This window comes from Peromyscus leucopus, chromosome 4, assembly GCF_004664715.2.
Source record: "Peromyscus leucopus breed LL Stock chromosome 4, UCI_PerLeu_2.1, whole genome shotgun sequence".
NCBI classification, from domain to species: domain Eukaryota; kingdom Metazoa; phylum Chordata; class Mammalia; order Rodentia; family Cricetidae; genus Peromyscus; species Peromyscus leucopus.
The window spans coordinates 84,978,906-84,993,938 of record NC_051066.1 but is presented as its reverse complement, the minus strand read 5'-3'; the positions used below and the strand labels follow the sequence as shown (position 1 = coordinate 84,993,938).

The following is a 15,033-nucleotide window of genomic DNA, read 5'->3' as shown; positions in this document are numbered from 1 at the left end:
GCAAAACCACTTGACTATGAGGTCATCTCATGAATGGAAGGAAAAGTAATTTCTGTACCTCATGCTCCTTAGAAATCATTTGAGGAAATGTGTGAAATAGTCTGTTTAGGCGGCCACTTCTCAACAAATCCTCTGGTGCCCATGGCCACTTCAGTTACATTCTATGCAGCCAGGACAAGCTGTTGCCACTGAGGCAAGATAAATGATTAAGCATTTTTTATCATTTTAAGTATTAAACTCAGTTCTCTGCCATCAGTATTTTGAGTCCTCACAAATCTAATAATAATTATTATCCCCATTTTACAGGTAAGAATCTGAGGCACACAAACTGGGTTGCAAACAGAGTTACTTACCTCAACAGCCCATGCTTTTTCCTTTGCACATGCTACCATGGCAGTTTGGTTTCCTTTATGGTTTGCACTGTTGGAATTTTTGGCTGTCAAATCTGGTTTCTGGGGCTGGAGAGACAGTAAAGTTGTTGAAGAAGCATGAGGACCTGAGCTCAGATCCCTAGATCCCACATACAAAACCCAAGTATGAAAGCTCACACCGGTAATGCTAGTATTGGAAAGGCAGAGATACAAGGCTGTCCTGAAGTTTGCTTGCTAGTCCATCCAGCTGAAGCTTGGAGCTCAAGGTTTAATGGAAGACTCTTTTTCAGTAAAACAGATGGAAAATAATTGAGGATGATGCCTGACTTTGACTTCTGGCCTCTACACATATCTATACCCACACTCACACACGCATACAAACACTCACACACACTCTCTCACACTCACACACACTCACACATGCCTGGGTTCTCTGCAAGAGCAGCCAGGGCTCCTCCTCACTGCTAGACCATCTCTCAGCAGTTTTGTACTTTGAACCAGTGTCTCCCCTTTCCTTCCATAGTAACCATCATCCACTCCCCATTATGGAGTTCTCTTGGTGTAAGATAACATAGGCATAGAAAAGTCACATAAAAGAAATGTGCACCTAAATGAATTATTATCATGCAAATGTTCTTAAACACAGTGCAAGTCAAAAAGTAGAACCCTATGGCAACTTCAAACCCCAGCCACATGTCCTGAGCCAAACCAGACTTCTGGGACCACAATGCTTGCTTCCTTGATGTCCTGGTTTAGTGTTGCCAACCCATGTGTGCACACCCTGGCACGACTCTTCAATGTCTCAATTTCCTAGGTTGGTTTGCTTGTTTGTTTTTATCTCTTTTTACCTGATGTCATCGGTTTGAGCAAATACAAATTTGCTCCTTAGCACAACTCCTATGTCATCGGGCCTGTTTTTATCTTGCTTGTCGGGAACCCTAGCCTCTTGTAAATGTCTCAGGAAGGACCCATGGGAACAATATTGTCTGAATTCTTCCATGTTGACAGAAGCTTAAGGCTTTCCCTTCGACTTGCAAATTGGCCTGGCTAAGTAAAGAATTCTTGGTTCACTCGTGTTTAACAAGTCATGAGAGTTTTATTGGTGATCAGATTTTGTTTCCTTATGAGTAATGTCATAAATATCTCTACCTGGATGGCAGGAGGTTTTTTTTTTTCTTTGAAGTCTGCCACGTTTTGTTGTGGGTTGTTCTGGGGTCAGTTCTTCGGTGAGCAGCTACAACTTTTCCTTTTAAAATTTTAAGGTTTTTTTTTTTTTTTGTGTGTGTGTGTGTGTGTGTGTGTGTGTGTGTGTGTGAAGCTTTTCTATTTGTCCTGTTCCTTTGTCTTGAGTTCTTCCTAATGGGTCTCCAGTCACGCATGTGTTCAGCCCTCCTTACTGCCCTCCTGCTGCTCGCTCTCCAATCTCCCTCACCTCACCTCTGTCATTCTTTCTTTGCTTAATTTTATTATTTATTTATTTATTTATTTGCTTACCTATTTGTGTGTGTGTGTGTGTGTGTGTGTATGTACACCACTTGCCCTTGGAGGCCACAGAAGGGCATCAGATCTCCTGGAAATGGAGTTGTTCACCACCAGATGTGGGTGTTGGGAGCTGAACCCAGGTCTTCTGCAGGAGCAGTCAGTGCTCTGAACCACCGAGGAGTTATCTCTCTAGCTCCCTTTACATATTTTTTTAATTTACCTCTTTTTTTTAATCTCCTAGCCACCTAAACACATTACCTGCTGTATATATTCAATTTCTCATTGCTTCTAGTTTAGTCTTCACTTATGGATTGTTTTTTTCATTCCTAAATAGACCATTCCGTATTTGAATTTCTATTTCTGATGGAAGTTATTCTTCACATATTGAACCTCTTCATAAAAGACTACTGGACTCATTAGAAGGGGTTATAAGTAGTAAAAAAAAAAAAAAAAAAGGCAAAATACAAAAATGTGGATCTGGAGAGACAGTGATAAGATTAAGAGCTTTAGCTCTTCCAAAGGACCAGTGTTCAGTTCCAGCACCTCCCTCACAGGCACACAAGTTCATGTAACTCCAGCTCCAGAGGATCTGACACCTTCTTCTGGTCTCTGAAGGTCCCTGCACACACATACATCCATGCACACATGCACAGGGATTATAAAAATAGATCACTTTTGTAGCAGGAATCTTAAAAGTTCTTATTAATAAAATCAAACCTAAGGCGAGTTATTGGGGTCAATGCTGGTAGATCAGAGAGACAGAACAAGCCACAGCTATCTCACCTCGCCAGATCCTCAGCTGGTCTTGTCTCCTCAGACTGGAGGCCTCTGAGTCCTCATCCAGAATGGGTCTCAGCTGAATTACTGCTCAAAAGCCCTGAATGCTTAACCAGCCAAAATCTTAACCAGCCAAAATGCTTAACCAGCCAAATGCTTAACCAGCCAAATGCTTCTAGTTTCTGGTCCTCGCGCCTTATATATCTTTCTGTTTTCTACCACCACTCCCTGGGATTAAAGGCTGGCTTTCTGGATTAAAGGTGTGTGTCACCATGTTTGACTATTTCCAATGTGGCCTTGAACTCACAGAGATCCAGAGGGATTTCTATCTCTGGAATGCTAGGATTAAAGGTGTGAGTGCCACCATTTTCTAGCCTTTGTATCTAGTGGCTGTCTGTTCTCTGACCCCAGATAAATTTATTAGAGTACACAATATTTTGGGGAACACAATACCACCACATTTCCTCTCTTTTTGTCTAAATTAAAGCTTATAACTATACAAGAAAAACTATCAATATATACAATATATATATACAGCCAAAACTTACATTAATGATGTCTAGTCCATTAACATTTGACAATTCAATAAAAATATATATATTAAAATGTCCAGTAAATCTATAAATAAAAAAAATTATTACTTATTTAAAACAAGTATTTTTTTTTTTTTTCCCTTTTGAGAAATGATCTCACTTATGTAGACCAAACTGACCTTCAACTCAGAGATTCTGGTTTTGATTTTAAAGTCCAGTGATTAAAGATGTATGCCACCATGCCTGGCTAAAATAAAACTTTTTTAAAAATAGGAAAATATGAAATTTTCCACCTTTGGGAGGCCATATCCACCTGGCAGAGATTGTCAGTACTCTGTTATCTTACTGCTTCTTCCTAAGAAATCTCACAATATTCTGTGGCTAGTTTCATACAAAACAAAGCATTTAAAAAAAAAAAAACAATGACAAAGAGAGATACTCTAGAAACCTGAACTTATGGTTTTAAAGCTCCATTTCAATGCTATAACTCACAGCTCTGTAGAATCGCTTGTTCTTCTCCTGAACTGTCACCACTTTGCCATTGTGGATGATGCATTGCTCAATGTGGAGACCACTCTTCAGAAAGAAGCTGTGTCATGCCTGGAGATTTGTTGAGTTAATTTCTAAAATTCATGATTACTTGACCCTGTACCATGCTGTGGACCTCTTAAGTTCAAGTATTCTGGAAAGAGGATTCCCCCCATTTTACTGCCATCCCTCTGCACTGACTTACCTCATTAACAGTGAATATCTGTTAGTGATCTATGCAGACAAGGCTGCACCCCAAAAGAAAGCCAGATACTGTGTTTCTTGCCATACATTTCCCATGTCAGCCTATGCTTTTGTCTTAAATCCCAAGCCTCTGTATTTAGTCATTAATTTTCCAGTGGCACAGAAAACAAGGGAATGTGCTGAATGGCAGCATGAATTCACCTCGACGATGCAGTTAAATTCCAGTCCAAACTGGGGTGCTCTATAGGTCAAAATCCCATAGTTCTTCAAACACTAAACTGAGAGAACAGTTTGAAGAGAAAACCTGTGGATTAAGAGACTTAAAAGAGGGGCAAGGATGACAGCTCAGTAGATAAAGCTCTTGTTGTGTAAGCACAAGGGCCAGAGTTCAGATCCCAGCATCCACATGAATGTTGGGTAGCCACAATGGCTCAGCAATTCTGATGCTCAGAAGGTGAAGTCAGGAGCAAGCTGGCAACTTGATCAGCAAAATCAACAAGCTATGGGCTCAAGTAAGATACCCTTCCACAATGAACAAGGCAGAACGTGGTCAAGGAAGACTCCCTGTGTCAACCTCTTGCTTCTACATATATACATGCACTTGCACAATATGTCCACCCACGTGCACTTGAATATGTATGCACACATACACAAATGACACACATGCAAAAAAATGAAAGATACTTAAAAGATACAATCAACATAACAAGTATTTTTCTGAGAAAGGTTAAGCACAGTGTTGATGGATGTATATTTGGGTGATGATACTATAGTAAAATGCAAAAAGTGATAACTATTAAAGTTGTGGTCTGGAAAGAAGAAAAATGATTATTATTGAGACAGGGTATGTGTAAGAGTTTCAATTTTTATTTCATCTCCTAAGTAGTAATTCCAGTAGTGTAATAAAAGTTGATCATTTTCCATTTGGAAAGGAATAAATCAAAGATGCTAGCTATTGCCACCACTATTAAATATAGTTTGGGTAGCTTCAGATAAATAGAATATAGATATATACAGATAGATGATATATACATATATACTGATAGATGATAGATGATAGGTAGGTAGATTATAAATAAATAGATAAATCAATAATAGATGTTGATAGGTAGACTAGAACAGATTACATAGATAGATAGATAGATAGATAGATAGATAGATAGATAGATAGATTAGAGATAGATAGATAGATACAAAAACTGCTGCCACAACTAATAACTCAAAGCAGCAAAGTTGCAGGGTACACGAACAAGTAAAACTTATTTGTAGCTACATATACCAACAACGAGCAATATGAAGAGTAAATTAAGACTACTGAAATTTAGGATAGAATCCAGATGAATAAAATATCAAATAATAAATGCAATCAAGGGGTAGAAAAAATCATACAATTAAAATATAAAGCATCCTTGAAATAAATTGTCTTAAATAAATGAAAAAAACAACTTGTGCTCTTATAGAAATATGTAATATCAGTAAGATGTTAATTCTACCCAAGCCTGTCTCAGAATCAATTAAATCTCCACCAAAATTACCCTTCTCTTTTATAAATTGAAAACCCAGTTTATATAAATTTCAAGGGGCTACAAGTAGACAAAATTAATTTGCAATAATCACTATGGATGGGGGTGCTGCTGGAATAAGGGCAGACAAATAAATCAGATGAATTATTGAGTTCAGAAATAAACCTATTCCTTATAGCCAACTGACTCCCGTCAGAGATATCAAGGATATTCAATGTGGAAATAACTGTGTCTCCAGTAAAGGGTGCTTAGACACCTGGTGTCCACCAGTAAGAGAATGAAATTGGATCCTCTACATCAGACTACATACAAAAAAATTAACTGAAATGAATCAATGAGCTAAAAAAAAAAAAAAGCTATAAATCAATACAATTCTTAGAAAAAAAACACAGGTAAATTTTAGTGATCATGGCTTGGGTAATGGGTTTGTAACTATTACACCGAAAGCATGCCCAACACAGAAGAGTTGGATTTCACAAAAATTAAAGGCCTATGAGCATCAAAAGACACTCATTCTCATGGGGCTGGAGAGCAGTACAGTAAGGAATAGTAGCAGCTCTGGCCAAGGAGCCAGATTCAGTTCCTAGCATTCACATTAGGAGGTTCCCAACGACCTGTGACTCAAATTCCAGGGTACCTGATATCCACTTCTGGCACCACATGCATATGATGCTCATACTCAGGAATGCATTCATATGTGTAATATAAATCAGTCATCTTCAAAATTACAAGAAAATGAAAAAACTATAAAATACATGGTTTTCACAAATCAGATCATGACAATAGTCTGATATCCTAGCTATATAATGAACTATTGTCATTCAACCAAAAATATAAACTCAATCTAAAAATAAGGAATTTGGGTAGATAATTCTACAAAGACACATGAATGCCCAGCAAACACATTGTGATATAGTCAATATAATTGGTCATTAGGAAGATAAAAATCAAAACCATAATCACACAACATTAACTGGGTATACGATAATAACAATGTTTCTAAAACCAGACACTGTAAAGTCTAAGTGTGGGTGTGAGGGACTTGAAAACCCCAAACCTTGCTAGTCAAAATTAAAATGGTACGGCTGTTATGGAAAACAGTTTGGCCATTCTTCAAACAATATAACACAGAACAAGTGTATGACCTTCCATTGTACTCTTATGGATATATTTTAAAAATAGAAACAGGTGCTCAAATAAGTACATTACATACATCCAGACTGGCACTACTTGTAACAACCAAAAAGTAGAAACAGCCCAAATGGACACACCAATGAAAAATAGATAAGCACATTATGTTCTCTGCATACAAACAGTACAGAATTCAACCACCCAGCAGAACACAGTAGAATGTTTCAGGTATAAAGGGAATTGATGTGATAAGATGTACTTTAACACCATGAGTGAATCTTGAAAACATTATCAGAGTGAAAGAAGTCAGGCACAAAAGGACAAACACTGTACAACCTCACATATATCAAATATTCAAAATAGGTAAACTCATAAAGACAGAGAGCAGATCAGTGATTCTCAAGGATCTAGAGGAGAGCAGAATGGGAAGAAACTATTCACTAAATAAAAGCTTTAAACTGCTACTTTTCTATGGCTGTAATAATAAAAAACATGACCAAAGCAACTTATAGAAGGAGAGGTTTATTTGGACTTACAGTTCTAGAGAGTTAATAATCCATTGTGACAGCATGAGCAGGTATGGTATTAGGAACAAGAAGCTGAGAGCTTAGAGAAAATTGTAAGTAGAGTGAGGTCTTAAGCTCTCAAAGTCTACCACAGTAACAATTCCTTCAATGAGACCATACCTCATAAACCTCACAAATATCACCACCAATGAGGGACCAAGTGTTCTGATATCTGTGCCTATGGGGGACATTCTCATTCAAACCACTACACAGTTTCAGCTATGAATGACCTAATGTTTTTAGACTAGCTCTGCACAATAGTGTTGCTACCATTTAGAGGTACTAAGTGCCAAGAACTCGTTCATTTTTGATTGTTCATTTTATATTGTATGAATTTTCTGTAGTGACTCATATGGGTTAAGCTTTTAAAAATGACTCATAATCACATATACACCTCTCTACCAATCCTCTAGGAGAGACTAGTTTGTGCATTGTTCTTTTGTGTCTTGACAGGAGAAATATAGAAATGCTGGTTCTGAAAGAGTCACTTAAGAGAAAGAAAGGCTAAACTTTTTCTGGCTCTCAGTCATTATGTTAATTATTTCATAAAATGGAAAGTTTCCATTTCCCCTCACAGGGCAAATGCATTGTAACACATTTCCTCTGGCTTAGTGTCAACCTTTTAAAACACATGTTTCTTGTATTTTGCAGACACACTTGGCAAGTGCAGGACAAAATTGATGCCAACAATGTGGCTTATACAACTGGGAAGCTCAGCTTCCACACTGACTACCCAGCTCTCCACCATCCACCTGGGGTAAGGTGAGCTTCATCACATTTTCCACAAGCCAGGCCAAAGGAAAATGTTCTTCTGGACTGTCTAGATTATATAACTCACCACTGGATTTGTCTTACGTACATCTTCTTTTCTGAAAAACAATCTGAACTCACCAACATCTCATGCCTAAGTCCTGAACATCCTCACTTTTTAAAAGGAAAGGGATATTTTCACTCATCTTTTTGAAAATCAGTTCTTTATTTCTTCTTGGAAATAATTATTGGAGCACTTTTGCTTTGCCAAGACAGATCTTGAGATGTTTCTGTACATATATCACTCCCACAAGAGTTAAAAAAGAATGAACTGTGAAAACACAGTGTGAAGTCACATGCCCATCATTTGTATCAGCAAATGAATTAAAACCTTTTCAAGTTCAGGGTTTTTGAGCTGACTCAATTGATAAAAGTGTTTGCTACACAAATGTAAGGGTCTGCATTAGATGCCTGTCACCCAGGTGAAAAGGTGTAGGTATGTATGTGTGTCTGTAATCCCAGCTCTGGGGCATGCAAGACAGCCAGTGCAACTGAATGGTGAGCTCCAAGTTCAGTGAGGAACCCTGTCCCTAAAATAAGGTGGAGAGTATTGGTGAAACTATTAAGGCAACTCCACATATTTAAAAGGGAGGTTTATTTTGTGGGATAACTTACAAGTGAACGGATTGGTTACAGGATCTGGAACAGGTGTAGCTTAGTCCAGCGGTGTTCTCTGGAGAACTCTGCTGGGTCTACCTCCAGAGTCCAGGGTCCAAGAACCAAGCGAGCTCTCCCATCGGATCTCGGGTCTTCAGGGGTCCTCTCTCGGCTCCACCTTTTAGGCATGACAATTACCGAAGCCTCAAAGGGGGTGGTATTTCCAGGTCAAAGCTGGAACGGCTACCCACTACAGGAGAGTAATTGAGGAAGAAACCAATGTTGACCTGTGGTGTACACACACACACACACACACACACACACACACACACACACACACACACACACCTATTCACTAAAGACTACTTGGCATCCTGATCCAGCCTACTCATGCACACACATGGGCATGTGTACACCTTCACATCGAATGCATGCATCATGCAAGCATGAAGTTGAATTGATGAACAGTACATATGAAATTAAAAGTTTAACAAAATACTACTGGGGAGGATGTATCTCAATGGTAAGAGTTCTTGACCAGCATACATCAGGCTCTGTATTCAATCTTTGGTAGTGACAAAGAATAATAATGAATACTTATTATTATTATAATAAACAGCTAGATACTCAGCACATGTGTTTTTACTATTTGGGCTGCACTCGGCTAAGCAGTTATTGTTTTCAATCATCTGGCTCTTGGCAGCTGCTAGGTTGGCTAGAAAAGAGCTCACTTCAGATGATGCTGAGATGGTTTGCCTCTGTTCCCCCTAGTCTATCATCTTCCAACAGGCTAGCCTAGGCTTTCTCACATGGCAACTGGCAACATTTTCCATGGGGAAGCCAAAGCATTGTGAGTTCTTGGGACCTTGGCCAGAAATCAACATAAGGTCCCTGAAGTTTTATTGATCTAAGCAATTAGTGAGGCTAGCCCAGACAGAGGGGATAAGAAAGTGGGATGCTCACATGAAAAGCTGCAAAAATGCACTGTAAAGGGATATCGGCAAAGGAGCAAATTAACCATGCTAGTATTGGAAGTCCTCTCCTATCCTACCCACAAGTTTCCTTGCCAAAGAAGATGCATTGTGCATAGCAGTTTTACCCAGGAGAATCCTGACTGGACACTTTCTGTCTCCATCTTTACAAATCATCATCTTTCAAACCAAATACATTTTTACAAAATCATTATTTTCTTAAACCAAAAAGCAGATGGTCAGGAGACTAAAGAGAGTGTAGCTCTCCATTTTTAGCTAAATTGAACTGAGCTAAAACAACCGCATACAAATCTGTATCCTCAGATGTAGATAAGAAGTTGGACAATTCTCAAGTTAATTAAGCATAAATGGGCCAAAACTCAAAATGAATTCCTTTTGGTCATCATCTTAACTGAACGTGTTTTCCCTGTGCCCTGCTTCTTACACATTGTTCTTGCCAGAATAAGTTAGCTAAGATGGTCTAGTATTTGGCTTCATATGTTTTAAATTATTATACTGATTGTAAAACACCACATGGTTTCTCTGAACCAAATGATGACAGAGAGATGACTCCTCTGATCACCTTTATGGGTGGGAGATGGAGAAGGAGAGGAACAGTGAGGCTTGTTCTGAACATGGATCAGGGAGGCCAAACCACTCAACACATCCTGCCTGCTAACGATTGCTTGGAGATATTGAATGTAGAGCAACTTTAAAAATGGAGCTGAATAACTACATGTCTTACTTGAACTTTTAAATTGTGCTTTGCTCTTTCTGAATTTAATCTAAGCTAAAACTGAAATCCCAAGGAAAAATGATTAAATGGCTTCCTAAATATAACTGAAGTATAACAACAAAGCATTTTACACTTTCTCAGAGTTTTCAGTTTCTTTACGTGATCTCTCCTAGAAGTCCTTTAAGGTTGACAAGCTTGATCATGCCCTGCAGTGGTAGATGAGGACATAAAGCAGAAGGCTTTTCTAGGATGACAACTAATTAATGAGGAACCTGGACTTGGACATGCATCTCTGCCTACATTTTTAACACACCAGTATGATCCAGAACTGGAGTTACTAACTTCCATAGTATGTGGTGTGATAGGTTATTTGCATACACTGTCATATTTTACAAAACTCTTCAAGGACAGTAACTGGACCTGGTACTTCTTTATATGTCAAAATTTAAAGCATCTTGTGCACAAATAGAGACATGAGAGATCTGCTCTAGAGAAGCCATGAAGTGTGGAATGGCAAAGGAGGTGTCCAGAGCCAATGACTTTCTATGGTCTTTAAGTAATGAACCCTGGTATGTTTTCATCCTAACAGATAAACACACATAGGCTGTCTGTCTTATTGTGCAGCTTCCATTTTAAATTATGAAGAATTTTTAATACCAAAGTTTGATCTTTGCTTTAACAAATGGAAAAGGTAAATGTCCTTTTCAGTATATTTAAAATGATCTGGAAAATGAGTTTCCTAGTGAGGGTTCAGCTTGATCAGCATGAGGAAACATATCTTAAATGATACACAGATGTGACTTTGCTCACTTTTTTCTCTGGGCCAAAAGTCACATGCTTCCATAAGGAAATATTTAGAAAGGAATTTTTTTATTCTGAATGATTTATGTGAAATAAAATTGGGTTTTATACATGACAGGAGTATATTTAGCCTTTGAATTAGTGGTAAAAATATTGTCAGGCTTCATAATCTATTTTCTTTTATAAGATTGTGTTAAAATATAACTATACAAAAGGAGATATTATTTGGCCTAGCCAGATGTAAAAAGATACCAATTGGCCATCTTAAAACTAACATTTGAATCAGTGGGATCATTATGGCAAAATCCAAAATAATTTAACTGCTGTGATTCCCCTGAGGACAATGCTGTGTCCTTGTTTGCTGGAACTCTGCAGACTTGCAGCTGACATGGCTCTTTCTCCTTTGTTTCGTCAGTGTAGCCTGATCTCTTCCTGACCTACTGAGATTTTCTAAAATGGTTTGATCAGTTAAGGCACGTATTTTTCAATGTTAAAATTTACCTTCATTTAAAGATGTAGTCATTGTTAATCTGTTTGAGTTATTGTGCAACATTGGGAAATAACAATTGACTTTTTGCATATATATGTATATAAATGAACACCTAAGACTGGATTTTTTTTTTTCGAGACAGGGTTTCTGTGTGTAGCCCTGGTGTCCTGGAACTCACTCTGCAGACCAGGCTGGCCTTGAACTCACAGATATCTGCCTGCCTCTGCCTCCCAAGTGCTGGGATTAAAGGCGTGCACCACCACCACCTAGTGAGACTGGATTTCTAAGAGCTCTATAAATGGATTCCCTGAAAGGAAAGGAATTTTCTGTGTTTGGGACTTGTGACCAATGTGTCAAAGTTTGAATGACATCTTTATCACATATTAACTGAATTTTTAATTGTGAACTTTGACACCTCTGTATTTCAATCACTCCATCTACAAAATTAAGATAAATTTATCAAATTCTAAGTACTATTATAAAATAGTAACATACATTACACAATTATCATTTGAGAACAACTTGTGTATAAAATCATAAAAATTGCAAACACCCCTGTGGCTCAGTGGATAAAACACCTGCCAGGCATGTGTGAGGGCCAGAGTTTGGATCCCCATGTTGCAGCCCTCCTGTAATTTCAGCACTTATAAAACATACACACGGGATCTCCTGATCAACCTACATTGTTAGCTAGCCTTATTGGTGAGACCTGGGTTCAACTAAGAAATGTTGCTTCAATGAATAAAGTGGAGAGCCATGGAGGGAAATCCCCAATGCTAGCCTTGTGTCTCTGCACACATGTGCACATGCTCATATATACCACATGCATATGTACCCACATGCATGCAAACATGCACACACACACACACACACACACACCACATAGACATGTACAAAAAATAAATATTAAATACAATTTCAAATTACATTATTTAGTTACAATAACTATATTTCAAGTGTACAATGGCCATGTGGAACTGGTGGTTACTGTATTACATAACAAAGAAGAGCAAGTCCATCACTGCAGAAAGTCTTGACAACCACTGTTCTAGACCAGCTATGGAGGAAAAACCAAGCTAAATGAATATTTTCTCACTAAAACTGATATCCACCCAAGTATAGATATCACATTTTATTCTTTTATTCTATGAGAAATCAGTGAGAAAATAATTTAAAGTGTATTATAACCAGTAAAAGTGAAGTTTTCCCAAGAGAACACCATTAGTTCCTTCAAGCAGAAAACCAGGCACTAAATTTAGGTATCTAGAATCACTCAAACTAACCTACCAAAAGAAGTCACAAAATCCATGAAAACTCTACTCACAAAACAACTCTTTCAGTTTTTCTGATTTGATTGTCAAATTGTAATATGCTCACCATGTTCTGCTAAAACATAGTTACATTAAAGCTTTCCCCATTTGGTCACCGTTTACAATGTTTCTTGTATTTACTCATCCTCCTCCCCCAGTCACAGCCTACTTCAGTCTCTTGACGTCTTCAAGCCTGAACTGTCTCATTAGAGGCGCAGGTAGCTATGGCCTAACTTGGTCCCATCTTAAAATTAGAGTGCCTGTGGGACACCACTGGACTGACACATTATTCTTCAGCTCAGCCCATGTGATCTCCAGAGTCAATGTCCTTTATGCACAACAGAAAGTACAAGAATCCTTCATCTCACATTTCAGATTGTTTATGACAAAAGCCCAGGTATCCTTTCAATCCACCCATTATAACCCTCTGTTATAGCCAATCTTTTCATTATTCAGTAAGCTATATATTTTTCAGACCTATCAGCACAGTCACCTATTTATGTCCTCATTCTTTTATGGAACTCAAGACTTACCCACACTCCTCTGCCCAGGTTAAAACTGTCTCTTCTGTTGCCTTCCCTGCCTGTAGCAGCATGCTCTGCTCCCTGCCTACGGCTGGTGTAAATAATCTGTGAACCTTATTCCTACGTCCATGTCTTCAACTGCAGCAGACTCGAATTATGTCACATTATTGTAGGCAACTTCTTCATCCCTACTTCCTCTCCATACTGAATCAGAGAATAGATGTTTTTTGTTTTATTAATTTTTATCTACTTGTATCTTTTTGAATATTTAACATAGTAGTTTTTTTTAAGTGAGTGCCATTATCTTTACCTATTTCTCTGTTTCTCCTTATAGGTTCAGCTTCTGCACTGTATAAAGCAAACAGTCACAGGAGGTGATTCTGAAATTGTAGATGGGTTTAATGTATGCCAAAAGCTCAAGGAGAAGAATCCTCAGGCATTCCACATTCTATCCTCCACCTTCGTGGATTTTACAGACATTGGAGTGGATTACTGTGATTTCTCTGTGCAATCTAAACACAAGATTATAGAGTGAGTAGTCCTATAAATTTCCTATAGTTGAAACTGAGGTTTAAACAGCAGAAAGTTTTGATTAACTCTGAAGCTTTGCTTTAATATATTGCTAGAAGAAAAAAATGCATAAAAAAGTTACCAAATGACATGAAATTTTTTATCAATCAATATTAGATTTTTGGGTAACTAAGAATTCATCCATACTTCATTATTAAGTATAAACTCTGCCTTCTCAATGTGATTATAGCTATTAGAAAGTTTACAGCTGGGAGTGAAAGAATATAAGGGGGAATAGATAGGTCCAGGAATTAAGTCCTGACACCCAGAAGCTGTCGGTTTTTTCTTCTTAACTTTGTCATCTTGTTTTGGCTTCATTTTCAAAGAATTCTCACATGCTCCAAATATTTCATCATCCTTCGTGCTAGCAACCACATCACAAGGATAGCATTTGTTTTTCAAAAACTATGGCACATCTGAATGACTCCCTGCCCAGTGCTGTCTAAGTCTGTCCATGAGACAATCACCAGGATGACCTACCAGGGGATTGCAGAATGCTGCTTGGCCATAGCTAGATCCCATGTGCATCTCTAGAGCAGAATCTGTCTTATTTTAGCCACATGGACTAAGAATGAAACATTGCTCAGAAAGTGCCAAGTCAATAGAAATCATTTTAATCATAAAATGGTCTTACATAGACCATTTTATACTATCCTTGTTCTGACTTCGGTGTGAGTACATGATAAGTAAGAAACATCTTATTTTCCTTGACAAGGTTGGTCCTTCATTCTTAATTATAATGCTTTTCTTTGTGTTTTCTTTTTCTTTTTCACATACTCAATTAACTTTCTTCCTCTCCGTATGTATGTATGTATGTGCCTGTGTATACAGATGCATATATGTGAATGCTCATGAGAAGGCTAGAGCATATTTCTCAATTGTTCTTCACCTTGTATTTTGAGACAGAGTCTCTCCTTGAACCTCACACTTATGCAAAAAGCACTTTACTACCATCTGAGCTATGTCCTCCATCCTATTTTTTTCTTTTAACATTATTTAATCATGATTTTCTTGAACATAAAAAGGATACTGATTTAACTTTTCATTTGAGAATTCCCTTATTGTTGTGTTTTTAGGATGTCATGCATTTAATTATATCTCAGTCAAAA

General features: G+C 37.9%; 1 protein-coding gene and 1 long non-coding RNA gene across 4 annotated transcripts in view; one reads left to right on the top strand and one right to left on the bottom strand.

The window, feature by feature from the left end:
* Positions 1-15,033, bottom strand: part of LOC114702108 — a 37,482-nt gene that overhangs the window by 10,132 nt on the left and 12,317 nt on the right. Inside the window, exons 1-2 of one of the 2 annotated variants that reach the window (XR_005091370.1) lie at positions 2,637-2,678; positions 354-458 (exon numbers count right to left, since the gene is read on the bottom strand). This is a non-coding gene — a long non-coding RNA (uncharacterized LOC114702108). Of the gene's footprint in view, positions 1-353; positions 459-2,636; positions 2,679-15,033 lie in introns of those variants that run through there. The other variant, XR_005091371.1, reaches the window with a different exon arrangement.
* Positions 1-15,033, top strand: part of Bbox1 (gamma-butyrobetaine hydroxylase 1) — a 50,647-nt gene that overhangs the window by 31,432 nt on the left and 4,182 nt on the right. For both annotated transcript variants that reach the window (XM_028882383.2, XM_028882384.2), the window contains exons 5-6: positions 7,767-7,872; positions 13,689-13,885. In XM_028882383.2, the coding sequence (XP_028738216.1) occupies positions 7,767-7,872; positions 13,689-13,885 (303 nt within the window). The remainder of the gene's footprint in view (positions 1-7,766; positions 7,873-13,688; positions 13,886-15,033) is intronic.